Source organism: Podarcis melisellensis, assembly GCF_964234715.1.
Source record: "Podarcis melisellensis genome assembly, chromosome: 9".
Classification (NCBI taxonomy): Eukaryota; Metazoa; Chordata; class Lepidosauria; order Squamata; family Lacertidae; genus Podarcis; species Podarcis melisellensis.
The window spans coordinates 74,555,959-74,576,223 of record NC_138541.1 but is presented as its reverse complement, the minus strand read 5'-3'; the positions used below and the strand labels follow the sequence as shown (position 1 = coordinate 74,576,223).

General features: G+C 44.1%; 1 protein-coding gene across 2 annotated transcripts in view; it reads right to left on the bottom strand.

The window, feature by feature from the left end:
- Window positions 1-20,265, bottom strand: part of HTT (huntingtin) — a 115,526-nt gene that overhangs the window by 31,298 nt on the left and 63,963 nt on the right. For both annotated transcript variants that reach the window (XM_081925528.1, XM_081925529.1), the window contains 10 exons: window positions 18,520-18,727; window positions 16,647-16,788; window positions 13,575-13,754; window positions 12,299-12,475; window positions 11,082-11,158; window positions 6,277-6,415; window positions 4,769-4,891; window positions 2,836-3,046; window positions 1,539-1,684; window positions 509-686 (listed from right to left, as the gene is read on the bottom strand). In XM_081925528.1, coding sequence (XP_081781654.1) covers window positions 509-686; window positions 1,539-1,684; window positions 2,836-3,046; window positions 4,769-4,891; window positions 6,277-6,415; window positions 11,082-11,158; window positions 12,299-12,475; window positions 13,575-13,754; window positions 16,647-16,788; window positions 18,520-18,727 — 1,581 coding nt within the window. The remainder of the gene's footprint in view (window positions 1-508; window positions 687-1,538; window positions 1,685-2,835; window positions 3,047-4,768; window positions 4,892-6,276; window positions 6,416-11,081; window positions 11,159-12,298; window positions 12,476-13,574; window positions 13,755-16,646; window positions 16,789-18,519; window positions 18,728-20,265) is intronic.

The following is a 20,265-nucleotide window of genomic DNA, read 5'->3' as shown; positions in this document are numbered from 1 at the left end:
CACTTCCAGGTAAGTAGGCAGGGGCACAAGATGATAGACGCACTTGGGATTGTATTTTGTATTTTGTGTTTTATGCTGTAAACCACCCTATGATCTTTGGATGAAAGGCAGTACAGTCATACCTCGGGTTAAATATGCTTCCGGTTGAGCGCTTTCGGGTTGCGTTCCGCAGCAACCCAGAAGTAACGGAACGCGTTACCTCTGGGTTTCGCTGCTTGCATATGCGCAGATGGTCAAAATGATGTCACGCGCATGCGCGGAAGCAGTGACCCGCACATGCGCAGATGTGGGTTACGTTCGCTTCAGGATGCGAACGGGGATCCGGAACAGATTCCGTTCGTATCCAGAGGTACCGCTTCATGTAAATTGAGTGAATAAAATAAAACAAACACAATGCACAGAGCAGGTCCCAGGGTGAAACTTGTAAAGGTATTAGGACGATACAAGATTCTGGGATGGGCCCCTTTGATTGAAGGCGCTTCCCATACTACTCCATCAGGCAACTCACCTGCTTCTATGATGAATCTGATACAGTTGATTACAGAGCAGGCATGTGTCACAAACGCCACTGATGCCAGCAGGTTCCATAAATTAGGTTGTTGTAATGCCAAACAGCAGCAATCTAACACAGTCTGAAGATCAATACTTAGTGGAATATTCTTATGTATCAAATGCCAAGAAAGTATCTAAGGAATAAAAACAATATGAGATGAGATGGGACCATTGGTACTAAACTGAAGGGTGTTTCTCTATGGCTGTTAGGATGCATCCTTGTGGGAAGTTTCTCTCCCTACCGCTAAAAGAGGAAGGCTTCCTGTTTGCTCCAGTTTCGGTTTCTTGGCAAAGCTCCTGGTTCAAACTTCGCATTACACCAGGAAGAAGGGGCCAAAGCAACACAACAAAGAGAGAAAGGTTGGCCCTGGTAGCCCAGAGCCAGTGGAGTGACTTCTATGGCGACTGGCAGCCTGCAGATAAGAGTGTGGCCACAGGTCCATCCTGACACCCACACAGAAACACCCTTCAGGTGAGTACTGCTGGTTCCTTCTGCCTATTTGAATCCCAGGGGGCTTGGTGCTATTTGGCCACCCCAGCTGATTCTGCCCTTGCTGCCACTGAAGTGGTGAGAGACTCTGCAACTTGTGGGTGGCACCTCCAGTGGTAGGTGTAGACAAGTCCCCATTCAATGCATCCTAAATTCACTACAGATTATTTTATTCTTGTAGTAATAGGCATATTGTCTCTCCCTCCTAATTAGGAAAACAATAGACATAACCCATTCCAAACTACAGGTAACTGCAAAAGGCTACAGAAAGGTTGATGCCACCCCATTCACTTTCCAAACAGGTGTTGCAGGTGCTCACATCTGTAACATACTTTCAAACGGTTTCCACATATGCCATCTCAATAGAAGTATGGCAGATAAACCCCCCCAAATAAAAAACCACTAGAACTATTACTTTATATGATTTTATAGTAAAGGTTGTGATGACACACACATCTGATAAGCAATATTCCATTTGCTATATTTGTGGCCTTACCTCTAGTAACATTACAACAAACTTCAGAATGTCACTTTCTTTGTCAGGTGGAATGCGAAGAGAGGGTGGTAGTTTTGGAAGTAACACCAGATGCTGACTTAAAGCACGAGACAAGACCATTGTAGATTGATACATCCCTGGGTCTCCTGCATAGTAAGGACATATCATTTAAAATGTTATCTGCAAATATCAAACTTTAAACCTGAGGGGCACAGGGGAAAAATATCTCATGGGTATTCCACAGCATGTGCAGAAATCATCTGGGATGAATGTAGAATACAGGAACAAACATAACCCCCTAAGGTTGCCCAATTAACTAATTGTTACAGGCAGAGAAGCTGTGGCATTCAATAAAAGTTGGCAGCCCTTATATATAATCTTATTTAACTTAATAAATGTTATGCTTAAGATACTTTGCATGTGAATTCTTGCCTTCCTTAATGTGATTTCTTATTAATTCGGATGCTTCTTCCTCCTTCTCCCATTGAATTTCTCATTTTCCAATTTCAAGCTTGCCTAATGAGAGTTGTAGACACAGGTCTCCTACAAGAGTTTGTGTCATGAACCAGCATCACGTTTCTCTATTCTTTTTACAGACTAGTGAGATGATGTGTCAAAACGACATGGGTCTCATGCTAGGTATGAGGTCCTCCAGTCTATACGAGGTCCCTCAAAAGGTGGGTCCTTCAGGTCTCACCGACACTACAGCAGATAGACGGCAAATGAGCTTCCATATAGCTAAAAACTATGCTGGAGTTATGTGGGCAACACAGGCCCCACTCAGAAGCCTCCCACCTGAAAAGATATTCCACTACTTCAGGCAGGGAAACTGGGGTGCCAGAATCAGGCCAACTGGGATAGCTTGTGGCTTTCTTCTGAGGAGGTATGTACTGAAAACACAAAAACAATTCCTTCTCATGGCTCTGCTCAGGAGTACATGAACCAGCATGGAAAGAACGTTTCTGTGAAGTCACGTAAATTCCAGGCAGAAGTGTGGGAATTCATGACACTGGCTCAACAGAAATAGGATCAACTCATCATCCTTTGACCTCACTAATGATGCAAAATAAATGCTGGTGATCTCATACTAGTATGGTCTCACTTCCATTTCCTTTCTCCATATAACCTGCTAGGAAAACCGTCCTCAGCTTTCTGCAGGCTGATCTCACATGGCTTATTGATTTGACGGGGCAGGAAAAGTTTACTGGGGGTACTTGCTACTGTACAGATTTAGTTGTGAGAATGCTGCAATATAGCCAACTGCTTTATAAAAGTAAATACTCTCTACTTCTATTACCAAAAATATCGCTCAACTTCTTCCAGTATGCCGACGTTTCATTTGGCTGCAATGGCTGAAAAACCTGATGACTGGTGGGAAGCTTTTGTACGATAGCTGTCACATGACTGAGAGTTACCCAATGGGTAGCTTCAAAAAGGCTCTTCTGATTTTTGGAGATTTCATGCATGCCAAGACTTAAACATGGAGCTAGAAGGCTTAGGTTGAAGTCCTGAAAGAACAAATGATGGATAAAAGGTTGACAAAAAAACATTTTCACACAGAAAAGGAAAACTAGATATGATTTAAAATGTAAGCCTGGTTATGTAACGATTGTCAGTCAGGTTGGACTTGAAATAAATTGTTGAAAATTTTACATTATCGGTTCCTGTCAAGCTGAGATACAGCAGACAGATGTCTAGGCCTTTTGGCCCAAAGTACATCCACAAAATGGAGGACACCTAGTGCAAGACTAGATTACCACAACACTCTGAAAGCACGAGTAATTATGTCTGATGCAAAAAACTCACAGCATATTTAGATTGTATACATATAGGCTTGAGCTTAATGCATAAGCTTAATGAACCTCATAATAGCGGCAAGCACTTCATCAGAATTTACACCAAGCCACAATTGTATGTAATGGTGCGCTGTGTGTGTGTGCAGAAGGGAGACACAGCTTCAGTGCTCCAACTGAGTTTGATTTACATACGTAAAAATAAATGGCATATAGAATGAAATCTATGGATGTTTCTATATTTCTAAGATACAAGATATAATTTATTAAAATTCCATTTAACAAGATGGCAAATGTGTAACCTTTGTTCCTTTTAAACAATTTACTAATTAGCTATTGCTCAGGGCAGCCTATTAGTCACAAAGCTGCATACTAATAAAGTCACAGTGACTTAATTCCAAGTAAGAATGCCCTTACTTAGCCTTAGTAATAATTTTAATGAAGATTTTAAAACATCCAAAGTTTTTATTTAAACGAGAGAGAGAGAAAACATGGATATTTGATAAAAGATTTCATGTGTCTGGATTCTAAAAAAAGAAGGTAACCATCTATTCCCTGAAATGAAAGCTCAGCTCCCCAAATTAATTTAGCTTGGATATTTTAAAAATACATATCCTATTATGAAGCTTACACAACAATTCCTTGTTATGAAGGGGTGTGTAGGAATAGCCTACTGGATTAAGCCAATGGTCATACAGTAACAGAATTGTAGAGGTGGAAGGCACCAAGAGGGTCATTATCTAACCCAGGATCCTGTTCTCACAGTGGCCAACCACAATGAGCCCCATGGTCCCAACAGACTTGAGAGGCTAGGGGGGCAGTTGCTGTCAGATGAGGAACAGGAGGATGCAGCTGTTGCCTTTAGGAGCTGGGGAGGCACCCTCACTGGCTGCTTGTCATTTCCTATCCATGCCGCACAGGGAATCCTAAGCAACGGAAGGAGGGCCTCAACTTGCCAAGAGGGGAGGCTGGACTGCAGGAGGAGGAGGAGGAGCCGGAAGGGCTGACCAAAACTAGGCAGCGCATCCACTGTTGGGAACACTGATATGGAGTGGAAATGATTTTACTACTATGTTTGTCTGCAGAAAATTTCTCACTGTTAGAAATGTGATGTTTTATAAATGGTATCATAATGGTGTCAAATTGAGCATCTGGGAGGGATACAATACCAGTGAAATCTAAAACAAACTACTGAACAGTTTTCTCGGGGCTTTCTTCCACCCTTAACATCTAACACGAAGTATATTTTATTGAGTTTATTATGTTCTAAAATAGCTGCATTAAAAAAAGAAGATATGTGGCATGTTACTTTTGTTTTCAATCATACTTTTATACTTGGAATTGTATTTTTGTCTGGATTCTTTTGAAAAAGGAAAGCCGATTCATAACATATACATTAAATCCCCCTTTATTTTGTAATGACAGCAAGTTAATTACCTTATGTAGCATAAAAGAACTCAGTTCGGGTTGAGGAAGCCGATTCACCAACTCTGCACCTTCTAACAGAGCCGAGGCTGACTTCGTGTAGCATTGTGAACTCACTAGTGAAACATACCAGTCCTTTCAAGAAAAGAGTGTCAATCAACTACACATACTTAAAAACAAAAGAGATAAAACTATCCTGCTTTAAATCAAGCTTCTAAAAAGTACTCAAAAGTTGAAATCATATGCATACTTATGTGCTTGCTACCACCAAGGTTGTATTTACCTGATAATACAATCCTAAATTATTGGTGAGGGGACTGACCCCACCCTTCCTCTTTCACACAGCATCCAAGACAACCATCGTGGGTGACCAACAGAAGCCTCAAATGCCAGACTAAGAAGAGAATGGCAATTCTGAGCAAGTAGCAGTTCACCAGACATATGGACCCTATCAGAATTTTGTCAGCACAAACAGGGCAAGCGGTGCTACAATGCTCTGATAACCCTTTAAAAGTCTGATTCACTTGGTTCTTGTCTTGCGATGCAAAAAGGTCCACTTATGCCAGCAAGAGAGGTCACAAGATGAAAAACTGCTGCGTGAAGCTTCCTTTTGCCCTGACTGAGGTGCTGCCTGCTCCATCAGTTGGCCTGGAGAGTTTTTTCCAAGACAGGAGCTCAGCCTTCCAATGACAGGCTCACAGGTATCTGCACACCACAGTAATGACCACCGGGAATCTGTCCTGGATGGAATCTAGGGATGCATCTGCTAGAAAAGACTTTGCTAGAACTGCCTTTGACACTTTCAGGAGAGACTTCCGGAGACTAACCAGGTCTTAGCAGTTCCTCTAACCATATCAGAGTCACCATTTTGTCCTCTTGAGTCCACCCTCCTCCTGCACACTCTACTACGACTGTATGTCAGCTATTGAGAAGTTGAGAGGTCAATCATTCTACAGCAAAACCCCATCTTTTTCTAGATGGAGACATACTTTTTTAATGCACTGGAATCCACACATTTCTGACTGCTTTCTGTAGCTCGAACAAAACCATTTCCCCACAAACAACAAAAGAATCACATTCTTAGCATTTTAAGGTGTGTGTGTGTGTGTGTGTGTGTGTGTGTGTGTGTGTGTAAACCAAGACCTATCTATTTTGTCCTTATTTAGAACACTGTATTTGATTCTAGGCATCCTATTTTGATGAGCCCTTGCCAAAAATGATCAATTAAAAATTAATTAGGCCCAATTTTAAGGACAGCATGTCTAAAAGGAACATTTTAACATGTTAAGTGTCTCTGAATACAATTGCTCTATAATATGGAAGCAGGAATCATGAAATTGCTGTGCAAAGCCTTAACGTTTGAACAACACACACAGATTCTTGCTTTTAACCAATCTCTAGCATTCAGAACAGAAAATGCACATCTATTTACTAAGTTTATTAGACTGAAAAATGTTACCTGTACATTTAAAATAAAATTATAATTACAGTAAATCTACAACAATAATCCACGGCCTTACTTTATCTGGAATTACAGTTTCCAGAGCAGGCTGGCTCTCCCCATCTAGTGGGTGTGAAGTAACCAAAGATGATGGGCTCCTTGTTTCTGGTGCTACAGTAAGACGAAACCTATCCAGGAGTGAGTAGAGCCTTTGGTGTCTGGAAAAAAGAAATGCAACCAGATTATGCAGAGTCTAGGAGAGACAAAAACTTTCTGGTAACATCTCCAGAGGATAAATGTGAACAATTTCAACAGTACAGGAGATATGGTTCACCTGATAAATTAATCGCAACCTTCCATATATGATTTTTAAAAAGCAGGATGTGCTTAAAAAGCAGGAAGTAAAATATTTTAGCAGGCTCAAACCTTCCTCCTAATGAGAGGCAATAGACTCAGTGTGCCCTAGAGTTCTGTTCAAGGTAGCTCAATCTGCAGAAGGAATTGCAGAGGAGAACACAAAGGCTCTATATCCTTGAGCACTCTTCCTAACTAGTTTTTCAATTAGTGGACAAAAATATTTTCCAAAAGAAAGAGCTTTGCTGTTAACGGCAGCAACCACCTTAGGTGCATCCAACTGATGCACGATCGCCAAAGTGCAGATCCTTTTGGACCCAGAAGAAGGCAGAACGGGGGCATAATGGGGCATAGTGCACTCATATGCGCTCCACCGATGTGCACAGGTACCTCCTCCCTCTCCAGGGAAAATGGGACAGTTAGAGCTATGATGGAGGTAGGCAGGTTAATATGAAGGTTCCCTCACTGGAGGTCAATAACAAGATAAAGAATTCATTAGCATTTGTTGATTGCATGTGCAAGGTGGAAACCCTTATGTGGAAGTCTCTACAAAGGAATTAAACGGAGTACACATCTAAATATAGTAGCATTAAATCATCAAACCCTCCCCTTCATTATATTAGATTATTCCGTTTTAAAGCAACACTAACCAATTAATGGTTTACACATTTTGACATGTACAATTAATCCCTTTTGTTACTATCCTATTTTACACCATCAGCTATGCACAAGTGCTTAATCTGCAATTCTCTTTAAAGCTTCTACTGCATAAAATGTTACATTTCCTAAGTCTGGAAAGACTTCCTGATGTCTCCAAATGTTTTCTTACCTGTAACATAGCTTGCTTGCCCTTGCTTACCCTCTTCCAATCACGTCAAACATGGCCTTACTTTCTTTCCTTCTAACAGTTTCTCTTCAAGACAACTGAACTAAATGATTTAACTATTTTCTTCCCTACACAAACAGGCAGAAATTGAGGTTGCTACTTTCACATTTTGTTCCGCCTCTTTGTATTGTGTCAGAGATTAGGTTTGGGAAATAAATGTTCTATTTTCCAATATAAATTTGTATTGGAATTTATTTTATTTACTTAAAGAGTACAGTGGTGCCTCGCAAGACGAAATTAATTCGTTCCGCAAGTTTTTTCGTCTTGCGAGTTTTTCGTCTTGCGAAGCACGGTTTCCCATAGGAATGCATTAAAAATCAATTAATGCGCTCCTATGGAGACCGCTTGCCAGGCTGGCGGTGCGGAGAAGGGCTTTTCTCCCCACCGCAAGCCTTCAGCACAGGTACGGGAACAGAGGGGAAGGCGCGCAGCGCTTCTCCTCTGTTCCCGGGGCTTGCGGTGGGAGGAGGGTTTTTCCTCCCCACGCCAACATTCAGAACAGCATTCTGAATGTTGGCGGTGGGAAGGAAAACCCTCCTCCCACCGCAAGTCTTCAGGACAGCCTTCCGTAGACTGCCGGTGTGGGGGAGAGACCTCCTCCCGCCGCCAGCCTTTGGAGCAGCCTTCCGAAGGCTGCCGGTGGGGCGGAGAGACCTCCCGCCGCCATCCTTCGGAGCCTTCCGAAGCCTGGCGGGGGGAGGAGGTCTCTCCGCCCCACCGCCAGCCTCGGACAGGTACGGGAACAGAGGGGAAGGCGCACAGCGCTTCTCCTCTGTTCCCGGGGCTTGCGGTGGGAGGAGGGTTTTTCCTCCCCACCGCCAACATTCAGAACAGCATTCTTAATGTTGGCGGTGGGGAGGAAAGCCCTCCTCCCACTGCAAGCCTTCAGGACAGGTCCGGGAACAGAGGGCAAGGCGCGCAGCGCTTCTCCTCTGTTCCCGGGACTTGCGGTGGGAGGAGGGTTTTTCCTCCCCACCGCCAACATTCAGAACAGCATTCTGAATGTTGGCGGTGGGAAGGAAAACCCTCCTCCCGCCGCCAGCCTTCGGAGCAGCCTTCTGTAGGCTGCTGGTGGGGCGGAGAGACCTCCTCCCGCCGCCAGCCTTCGGAGGAGCCTTCCGAAGCCTGGCGGGGGGAGGAGGGCTCTCCGCCCCATCGCCAGCCTTCAGAGGAGCCCTCCGAAGCCTGGCGGGGGGAGGAGGGCTCTCCGCTCCATCGCCAGCCTTCAGAGAAGCCCTCCGAAGCCTGGCGGGGGGAGGAGGGCTCTCCGCCCCACCGCCAGCCTTCGGAGGAGGTCCGAGGACAGTGGGGAAGACGCGCTGCACTTCCCCGCTGTCCCTGGAGATTTCCCTATGGGCTTTCGTCTTGCGAAGGAAGCCCATAAGGAAATTCGTTTTGCGAAGCGCCTCCAAAACGGAAAACCCTTTCGTCTAGCGGGTTTTCCGTCTTGCGAGGCGTTCGTCTTGCGGGGCACCACTGTATTTGTACTCTGCTCATCAATCCCAAAAGCTCCCAGAGAGCAGCTTACATTCAGACAGTCTTCACCTGCAGGCTTACAATCTAAAAAAAAATACACACAACGATAAACGGACAGGGAGGAAAGAGGAAAATAAAAAACCGGGCACCAATTTCTAACCGTTGTTCCTGTTGACCATCTAGTACGGTTCAGGGGCAGGAGGTCGCTGACAGAGCTGGACCTCCAATAAAGGTGAAGAAATGAGCCTTCTGTTCCTACCTCTTTTGCTGAGGCCCCTGATGGAGTGGCTGCCCTCAGATGACCCTTGAGGGAGAGGAGAGGTCTTACAGGGTTGGCCTATGCAGCAGAGACAATAGAGTGAGCCCTGCTTCCCAGCTCTCCTACTGCTGGAATGGCTGCCCCCAGATGAGAATGGAGAGGGGAGGAGGTCTGATGGAGCCTCCTTGGTTTTTTTACTTCATTATGCTAGCTAGAAAGTTCAGTCTTTGTTTACTAAACACACTAAACCTCTTCCAACAATTCTATTTTTGTAATTACCAGTACTACATTTATATACCCACTTGCTCCAAACTTCTTGAAAAGGCAGTTTGTATTTCATAAAAGGGACGAGGGTGGCGCTGTGGGTTAAACCACAGAGCCTAGGGCTTGCCGATCAGAAGGTTGGCGGTTCGAATTCCCGCAACGGGGTGAGCCCCGTTGCTCGGTCCCTGCTCCTGCCAACCTAGCAGTTCGAAAGCACGTCAAAGTGCAAGTAGGTACCACTCTGGTGGGAAGGTAAATGGTGTTTCCGTGTGCTGCTCTGCTTTGCCACAACCGGCGGCTTAGTCATGCTGGCCACATGACCCGAAAGCTGTACACCGGCTCTCTTGGCCAATAAAGTGAGATGAGCGCTGCAACCCCAGAGTCGGCCACGACTGGACCTAATGGTCAGGGGTCCCTTTACCTTTACCTATTTCATAAAAGGCTTACAATCTAAGAGGCAAGATACAAAAGAAAAAAGGAGCTTAGGAGAGGATAGGTCAATAGGCAAATTTGGACACTCTTTTGAATTATTACAAAATGAAAAAGGGGAATAATCAGTGCTTGGTGAGCAGCAGTATGATAGTTGGCTCCAACCAACCCAATGGAGTGTGTCTCGACATCTCACTTCTCCCTCTGGTGCAATCCAATGGTATGGATTCTGATAAAGGGAGCTGTGTCTAAGTGGAGAGGCCAAATATGAGGCTGTTCTAGTTCTACTGGCTACAAAAAATAGCAGGGGGCTACCAAGATTAACAATATAGGAAACAATTAAAAAGCATTCTGTAGTATGTAGGCAATCCATAGCTAAAATCTAAATAGTTCGGAGTTGAGGAGTTGATACTGAAGAAATGGGATCAGGATAAAACCGTATGTTAAATGAACATTATAGAAGAAAACTGTGGGGGCAGTGGACTTTTCCATCCCCACTTGGGCAGGCAATGATAGCTGGGGTAGTCCTAAGGGTATGCAAGAGAGCTCCATCTTGGACTTGGAAACAAGTTCAGTTATCCCATTTCCAGACCCTCCAAGTATCCCTATTTTCCAGGGATGTCCCTGATTTAGAAAAGCCATCCTGTTTTCTGATTTGATCCTGGAATGTCCCGCTTTTCCTTAGGATGTCCCTTTTTTCATTGGAGAAATGTTGATGGGTATGGAGTTATCCGACCTCTGAACCATCTGAAGGCAATCCTGTATAGGGAAGTTTTTTTTTAATGCTTAATGTTTTATTATGTTTTTTATGTATGTTGGAAGCTGCCCAGATTGGCTGGGGCAACCCAGGAAAGATGCATGGGGTATAAATTGTAAAATTATCATTATAGAATTGGACGTCCTTATTTTCATCAGAGAAATGTTGGAGGGTATGCACTTCACAGAAGGCATACACAATATTACAGCCATTTTAATAACTGGAACAATTCAAAGATGACAGGGACAAGGAACCATGTCCCCTGTTGGTTGGGGTGGAGGACAAAAAGTTGGTTTAAGCAAAGCTTGGGGAGAACTACTATGATTTTCTCTCACAGGAAGCTGTTTAATGCAATTATTTCTTGTTGGCGACGGGGGGGGGGACGGGACCTATGCAAGATACATTTTGAAAGATTGGCACATCCCATATTGCAAGAATACAGCATCACTAATGCATTACCTGAGTGCTAATCCAGTATTCTGAAGATATTCCTGAATTCTATCCAGCTCTTCAACTGGTAACTGAGCAGTGCTGTTCTATACGAAAACAAGAAAGACAATACATTTGTATAGGTCTGGCAAATGAAAAATAAAACATACATTATAATAAGTTAAGAATAACGCCAAGAAACTGGGGTTAGCACTAATCATTGTTTGTTACTTTAATTTTACCTAAGCCCACAAATATGAACTGAAATAACTTAACTTTTCTCTTAAACTGAAGTTTTTTAGATACTAGATATATGTATTTCTATTTAAAGCCTTGAGACTTACCATATTTTTCGCTCTATAGGACGCACTTGTTCCCCTTCAAAAATGAAGGGGAAATGTGTGCGCGTCCCTATGGAGTGAAGACGCCATAGCCCTGCGACCCTCTCCCGGCTGGAGAGGTGACACGCGGCTATGGCAGGAGCCTCTTTAGCCATGCACCACCTCTCCAGCCGAGAGAGCGCGCACGGGGCTAAAGAAGCCCCCCGCAACCCTCTCCCGGCTGGAGAGGTGACACGCGGCTATGGCAGGAGCTTCTTTAGCCGTGCGCCACCTCTCCAGCTGGGAGAGCGCGTGCGGGGCTAAAGAAGCCATAGAAGCTTTCCGCTGCTCCCCGACCTGCTCTTTGGGGCTGGTGGTGGGCTTCCCCCCACCAGCCCCAAAGAGCAGGTCGAAAGGAACCTGAAGCCTGGAGAGCGAGAGGGGTCGGTGCGCACCGACCCCTCTCGATCTCCAGGTTTCCAAGGTAGCCGCCTGAAGGCGATTGAATGCACCTTAAATGGCACCTTGTTTTAGAGCGGGAAAACAAGAGGGGGAAAATTCTCCCCCTCTCTGTGCAGCGCCTCCTGCCGCTTCGCTGAAGGGGCGCTGGGCAGAGAGGGGGATATATTTTTTTTCTTGTTCTCCCCCCCTAAAACAAGGTGCGTCCTATTGTCCTATGGTGCGAAAAATACGGTATGCACATTAAATATATTGTGCCCCTCCCCTTCTCATTGCATTTAAATAGCTATGTTTATATACAACATTGCACATAACACATCAACTCTCCCTATGAGACATGGTAAATTATTTTGTACCCACAATTTACTTCACAGGCAGACTGAATGCAAATTAAATTTAAGAATACTGCACTGTATCAGAAACACTGACAACCAAAAGTATACATAGACATGACAATGCATTTGGTACCTGCACCGTTGCAGCTAAAAGCATTTCTACGCGACGGCAAGCAAGAGTATCGACCATGCGAGCCAGCACACGGAATGGAGTACACAAAAGCTTGTCCACGTACAATATTAAGACGGCACCAGACTGGCTGAGGTGAATCCCCTCTAAGCACTGTAGAGTCTTCTTTACTGCAGTTGGCTAAACAGGGAGAAAAGAAAATTACAGGGCTTTTTTCATACTAAACTACCGAAAAGCAAATGACATATGAAAGTTTTGAAGAGCTCTGAACAAAACAAATCCTTCCTTAATGGAGTTATAGCTTAAACTCAGGCACAGACTAAACAAAGGCACGGACCCCAAAAATGTACACACCACTTCCTTGAGTTTCTCTTTATGTCAACCTCGCCCCCACCCCCCAATATCACCCAACTCTACCTCTTTTTTGCATCTAATCCTGACTAATTTAGAAGATACTCTGAACAGGAGTGCTGGGAGATAACAATAGGGTAGATGAATGCTAATACAGTGGTACCTCAGGTTACATACGCTTCAGGTTGCATATGCCTCAGGTTACAGACTAACCCAGAAATAGTACCTTGGATTAAGAACTTTGCTTCAGGATGAGAACAGAAATTGTGCTCTGGCGGTGCAGCAGCAGCGGGAGGCTCCATTAGCTAAAGTGGTGCTTCAGGTTAAGAACAGTTTCAGGTTACAAACAGACCTCCAGAACAAATTAAGTACTTAACCCGAGGTACCACTGTAAACTGAATCTGAAGCCAGCTAAGAATCCAGAATTAGTAGTACAGTGGTACCTCTGATTGTGAACGGGATCTGTTCCAGAGCTCCAGTCGGATCCTGAGGTTTTTGCTACCGGAGGTGCCTGTTCTGCCCATGCACACGCGTCGAAACCCGGAAAAATACTTCCGGTTTGCTGCATTCGCATTCTGAAGTTTACATAACCAGAGGGTTACGTAACGCGAGGTACAGCAGGTGACATTTCTAAGAGGGAGAGTGTATTCAGCTGATTCTGGACAGGGTTGCACTCCCTCTTAAAATTTAGGCTTATAGAATGGGATTTTTTTATTGATCCAGCATTGCCCATGCCACACACACCCCCGAGGCAATTTTGGGAGGTGCAATGTGCATAAGGGAAGCAGAGGGAGGAAAGCCCCATTGCGCAAGCAGAAATCCTTGCACAGGGCTTTTGCTGATGGGGCTCAGAAGATGAGTCCCAAGGTGAGACTAAGAGTCACAGAAAAAGGGTAACAGGGAATTTGTATAACTCTAAACAACTTACAGCTGCAAAGTTCTCACACCGCGATTGAATAGCCTGAATGAAAAGTCCACTCGCTGCTGAATTCCTGTGAATGGCACTAATGAAATCTTGCACAGGTGGTTCATGGGAGAGATTAATAAGATCTTGAACGTGATTCACTGTCAGCCAGGTTAAGTGTTCAGAATCGTGCAGGTTTTGGCACTATGGAAGGAAAAAGAATTTGATTCATCAATTCTAAGGCAATGCCAACTGTCAACTGGGATAGCTCAGTTGGTAGGGTTGTGGGTTTGAGCCCCACACTGGGGAAAATATTCCCACTTGTAGGAAGGGACTAGATGACTCTATGAGTCTATGAAATCATAAAGGTTGCATGGATGACATCTCTACATGTGAATTCCTCTACCGATACCCTGACTCAGAGAACTACATTTAAAGTTGGCCAACCCTCTGAAGGTCTTCTGCCACCAAAGTGGCCACCGAGCATGTAACAGCCCTGCACTCATTACATATATGCAACACACTCTTTCTCATATGTGTGCAGGCACATGAAACAGAGCATACCACAAAGACATGCACACACCTCTTAATTTTACTTAATAGTGGCTAGTGAGTCTTTAATATGTTTTATGTGTTTAATATGTCTGGATTATCAATGTTTTATGGATGGTTTTTATTGTCTAAATTATGACAATAAAGGCTGAATGAATGAATGCACACACCACAGTCATGCTCATCACATCATTGGGTTTGTTGGGGAGGTTTAAACCTCTGCACCTAGCCCAACACTACAACTGAACACAAGTCTTGCTGGGCAGAACTAAACCTCTTCCCCAGAAGCCCAGAGCTGCATTGAAGAGGAAGATTGGGCCTGGAAGGTTTTGTGTGTCTGATTCTGGCCACAACCACCCCTGCTGTAACAGAACTTCTGTAGAGAAAATAAGGGAGACAATCCTCCCTCTTTGGACTAGAAACCACAGTATTTAAGTGGAGATCAGGTAGACTTGCTGCTACGTTTTCACCTAGATGCAGAAACTGCTTAAGACTAAAGACAAAATTATCTTAGGAGCAGTGTTTTTTTTATTAAACCTCGGAATAGAGCCTTATTACGTTTTATGGAGGAGGCAAGAACAGAATGAGCTAATGGCAGAAATCCTGACTGTGATGTCCATTGGGAGAAAATCAATGCACTAAATCCTGGAAGGAGGACATATGTAACAAACAAAAGTCTTTAGAAGAAGGGCAGCATATAAATCTAATAAATAAATAAGTAAAAATAAAATAGATATGTGAAAGCTCAGGAGTGGGAGAGGAAACACTCAGGAAAAGAAAATGTCCTCACCTGAGAACTCCCACCCCACAACTTTTGCCAAAGGAAAATGTTTTTTGACACATTTCATCTTTTCAAATGAGTGAAATGTTTTCAAGACTGGGGTTTAGTAACTCAAAATGTATAGCATAACATTTCTTATGTAAGGTAATCTACAGCATTAGAAAATGATAGTTCCAGTGCATACGGTAGACATATACAATACAGGCAACTTCCAATTTATGTGGGGGTTACGTTCCAAGGCACCGTGTAGCTAAGTGAAATTGTGTATATTTGAAACACCATTGGAAAAAGTCTGCAAATACCCTGTTCCACCTCTTTTTGAGTCACTTTTGGGTTCAATGCAGTCGTGCACATAATGGGCGCACCTAAAATGGCCACTTTCTGTACTCAAATCCAAGATGCATTTCTTAACCTAGAGAGTGCTGTCACCTTTCTGAGGAGCCTATAGAGTCTTCTTTTCTTGAGAACTGTTACCTTCTTCTTCTGACCTATGATCTAGTGTGGAGATGCTAGAAACAAGAATTCTACACCTGCTGCCTTCTGACCTCACCCCTCCCTTGTGGTCAACTTTCACTTCTCTCAAATGACATAATCTGCTATAATCCTGCACCCACCTACTTAGAAGCAAATTGCATTGGGGTCAATGGGATTTACTCCAAAGTATGGTCTAAATCACAGAGCCTAGATTAGAAAGTTGATGATTCAAATCCCCACGACAGGGTGAGCTCGTTGTTCGGTCCCTGCTCCTGCCAACCTAGCAGTTCGAAAGCACGTCAAGTGCAAGTAGATAAATAGGTACCGCTCCGGCGAGAAGGTAAACTGCGTTCCGTGCGCTGCTCTGGTTCTCCAGAAGTGGCTTAGTCATGCTGGCCACACGACCTGGAAGCTGTCTGAGGACGAAAGCCGGCTCCCTCGGCCAGTAAAGCGAGATAAGCACCGCTACCCCAGAGTCGTCTGTGACTGGACCTTACAGCCAGGGGTACCTTTACCTTTACCTTTTTATGTGTGTACAGGATTGTAGCCTAAGGCATTTATAACTTTGAGGCTACTATCTGATGATGGCTTTCTTGGGACTGAGTATTATTTCTAAATAAATATACATAAAATTACTTGTGAATTTAATAAATATGCCAAGAAGCATAATTTTATATGCCAAGTTAAAATGATGCATTTTATGCTGTTAAAGTAGTAAAAGAAATTTAGGTTTGATAAGAAACTAGCTAATGCATATATTTACATTTTCAGGGATGGGGGGTGGTGGGATGGAAATACTGAAATGTCCAACAACTTTAAGAAGCTGTCTAGGGCAGAGACCTGTTCAATTTTTGTAAATAAAAGGTTAAACTTCCACACTATGTTTAAGCAGAGTGCCTGATCCTGACACTCTGATGTCCAAAACGGATAACTGTCAGAAAGCAGAGAATTGGGAATGAAGAAAGTACAGAAATTGGCAGTGCCACAAATACATAAAATGTTTATATGCAAGATTATGCATCAAAATCACTAAAGGTATTTTCTGGGAGTTATTATTTATCTAGCAGCAACACAGTGTACATGGACCTTAACAGCATAAGGCAACAGGTCTCTGCCCAGAAGAGTTTTCAATCACAATTACATGTGAATAGGATAATAATAGTAAGTAAATAATCACCACAACCGACTAGTTTACACACAAAATGTTCACAGACAAAATACACAAAATTAAAAGTAGGTCATTGCCATAGGAGGGGCAGCAGCATTATTTTGAATAATTCAAAACTTACCACATAATCACAAAAAAGGATGAGTGCTCCTCTTCGGACTATCTCTCGATTACACATACCAAGTTTGGATTCAGAATCTGCTTCAATGTCATCTCCATGTTTCTCAGGCCTAAACAATTTTGTAGTGGAAAGACTGTGCCTTCTGCGGGGGTGGGGGGGGGAAGGAAAGGGAGAGAGAGGTAATATTTTTACTCCTAAATGGAGACTTTGATTTCCAGAAAACAACACTGTCAAACTTGATTCCAGTTTGAACAATAACCCCTCGTTATGCAGTTAATTTATCATTTTCTTCTAAAGCCGCGAGGTGGACAAGTCTTCTATTATCTAAGCCCCTCTGTACAAGCTGAGAGGAAGAGAAGGGACCTGGCGGAGCTATCCTAGATCCTCTTTTAGTAAACTGAGAAGAGTGGTGGCGGCGGGAGTCACCAGACAAACATCTTCACTGACCCCCACCCCTACCCCCAAGAGAAAGGGCTAACAAGTAAAATGGAATAATAGGAGGAACAGGGGGAAACAAAATGGCAGACAGGCAACAGCAACAAGAAAAATACACACAGATTAACAAGCAAGATCCCTTTAAAAATAAATAAATTACATACTACGAGACACCCAGATAAGGACAAACAAGGCAGCTGTTTACCAGCTCCATCTGGTACGTAGGCTGAGACCCTATCTGCCTGCGGACTGTCTTGCCAGAGTGGTGCATACTCTGGTTATCTCCCGCTTGGACTACTGCAATGCACTCTACGTGGGGCTACCTTTGAAGGTGACCCAGAAACAACAACTAATTCAGAATGCGGCAGCTAGACTGGTGACTGGGAGCGGCCGCCGAGACCATATAACACCGGTCTTGAAAGACCTACATTGGCTCCCAGTATGTTGCCGAGCACAATTCAAAGTGTTGGTGTTGACCTTTAAAGCCCTAAACGGCCTCGGTCCAGTATACCTGAAGGAGCGTCTCCACCCCCATCATTCTGCCCGGACGCTGAGGTCCGGCGCCGAGGGCCTTCTGGCGGTTCCCTCATTGCGAGAAGCAAAGCTACAGGGAACCAGGCAGAGGGCCTTCTCGGTAGTGGCGCCCACCCTGTGGAACGCCCTTCCAGCAGATGTCAAAGCGATAAACAACTACCTGACATTCAGAAGACATCTTAAGGCAGCCCTGATCTGGGAAGTTTTTAACGTGTGATATTTTACTGTATTTTTGGTTTTTATGGAAGCCGCCCAGAGTGGCTGGGGAGGCCCAGCCAGATGGGCGGGGTATAAATAATAAATTATTATTATTATTATTATTATTATTATTATTATTATTATTATTATTATTAAAGAGTAGAGGAAGAGAGACACACAGAGGGTGGGGGACCACTTCGAAGCAGGCAAAATCAGAAATTGAAGTTGCATGCTGCTTGCAGTTGTGGGCAGGGCTGATGGCAATTGTGGGCAGGACCATAGGTAACTAGTCACCCTTTTCTGTACTCTCTGACACCTTCCTGTCTTCCTCTCCACCCAGAGGGCCAAGGGATAACAGATCCCTCTTCCTAGAGGTACAGTGATTACTAGCAGAGGTCTTCTGAAATTAGGCCAGGGACAAGTGAAGTCATACTATGGGCTGAAGCATAGCTGTCAACGTTTCCCATTTTTAAAGGGAAATTCCCTTATTCCGAACAGGATTCCTCGCAAGAAAAGGGAAAAGTTGATAGCTTTGGGTTGAAGGTTGCCAACCCCTATTAAGGACTCTACTTGAATGAACTATGGACAATTTGTATTTATTAAATTTATGTACCACCCTTCATCTGAGGATCACAGGGCCGTTTACAATATAAACACACAAAAATGCTTAACAAGATACTTCTACCACTATGAAAAATAGTCTTACTTTGGAGTCTGATGCACTTCTGACCACCAGCTACAGTTAGTATAATTAACAAGTAGTAAGATTTGACACCACAGGAGGACTAAAGAAGGATGTGTAGGTATCATGGACTGAACGAGATCATTTAAGCTTTTAAGGGTGTAGAAATCACCATCTGACTCATCTCCTGTAAAGAGCTTAGTAGCTGCAGCTGTGATTCTTCTGAACATTCCTAAAACAGTGAAAACGGTTTTTAAAAACCCAAACAAAATTAGAAATAGCACATTGTAACAGAGATCCATTTGACAACTCATGGTTTAGGCCACTAAAATATTTAATTCTTATCAATCTTAATTTTAAATATTTCTTAGTTAATGAAGTTTCTAAGTATCATGCTTCCAGAAAAAAACTTTAAAAAGTACACCTAGGATCTTTTTTTGACTGATTTTTAGCAGTGCATTTCACTGTAATTAGTCATACCCTATCCTGGCAAAATGCAAAGCTCTCCAAATATCACTGAGTGTTTTCTTCAAAACATGATCAGTGGAAAACAATGAGGCCCAGATACAGATACAGTGGTGCCCCGCAAGACGAATGCCTTGCTAAACGAAAAACCCGCAAGACGAAAGGGTTTTCCGATTTTTTAGCGGCTTCGCAAGACGATTTTCCCTATGGGCTTGCTTCGCAAGACGAAAGCCCATAGGGAAATCTCCGGGGACAGCGGGGAAGCGCAGCGCGCCTTCTCCTCTGTTCCCGGACCTGTCCTAAGGCTTGCGGTGGGAGGTCCGGGAACAGAGGACAAGGCGCGAAGGGCTTCTCCTCTGTTCCCGGGGCTTGCGGTGGGAGGAGGGTTTTTCCTCCCCACTGCCAACATTCAGAACAGAGAAGCAAAGACTTTCACCCCCCCGCCGGCCTTCAGAAGAGGTCGGGGGACATACTGTCCCCGGACCTGGTCTGAAGGCGGTTTCCATAGGAACACATTGATTGATTTTCAATGCATTCCTATGGGAAACCGTGCTTCGCAAGACGAAAAACTCGCAAGACGAAAAGACTTGCGGAACGAATTAATTTCGTCTTGCGAGGCACCACTGTACAAGACTACCCTTTGTTAAGGGACATGACTGCATAATTGTGTGCCCCCCCCCTTCTGGCATAAACCTCTCCAAGGAGAACTCAGAGATTATCCTAAACTGAAACCTTCCTCAGCTGTGATACACACACTGCATTTAGGCTTGAAAGAAGGCCCTTACTGGTACTAACAGAAATCTGTTTTGAAGTCCAGCTGTGGGGCAGAGGGCCCATTGGGTGCACCAACCTATGGGTGGCAGAGTCCCCCCACCCCAACAGCGCTAGTTCATTTCATAGAATAACAGAGTAAGAGTTGGGGGGGGGGCGTCTAGTCCAACTTCCTGAAATGCAGGAATCTTTTTCTCCACCGTGGGGCTGGAATTCAGGACCCTGAGATTAAGAGTCTCACATTCTACCAACTAAGCTATCTCTCTCTCTCAATTTGAAAGGTTTTGAACTCTAATTTTCTCAGGGGAACTACCATAATCAAACAGTACCATTTAAAAAGCAAGTTTTTAAATTCAGGTACAACGGAAACAGAACTGTTCAATGGGATTCATTCCAAAACACAGTGGTACCTCCGGTTGCGAACAGTCCAGCTGGATCCCTGGGTTTAAGCAACCTGAGGATCACTGTTCTGCACATGCATGCGGTGGTAGACTGCTTCTGCGCATGCGCGTGGGGCGAAACCCGGTCAAATAC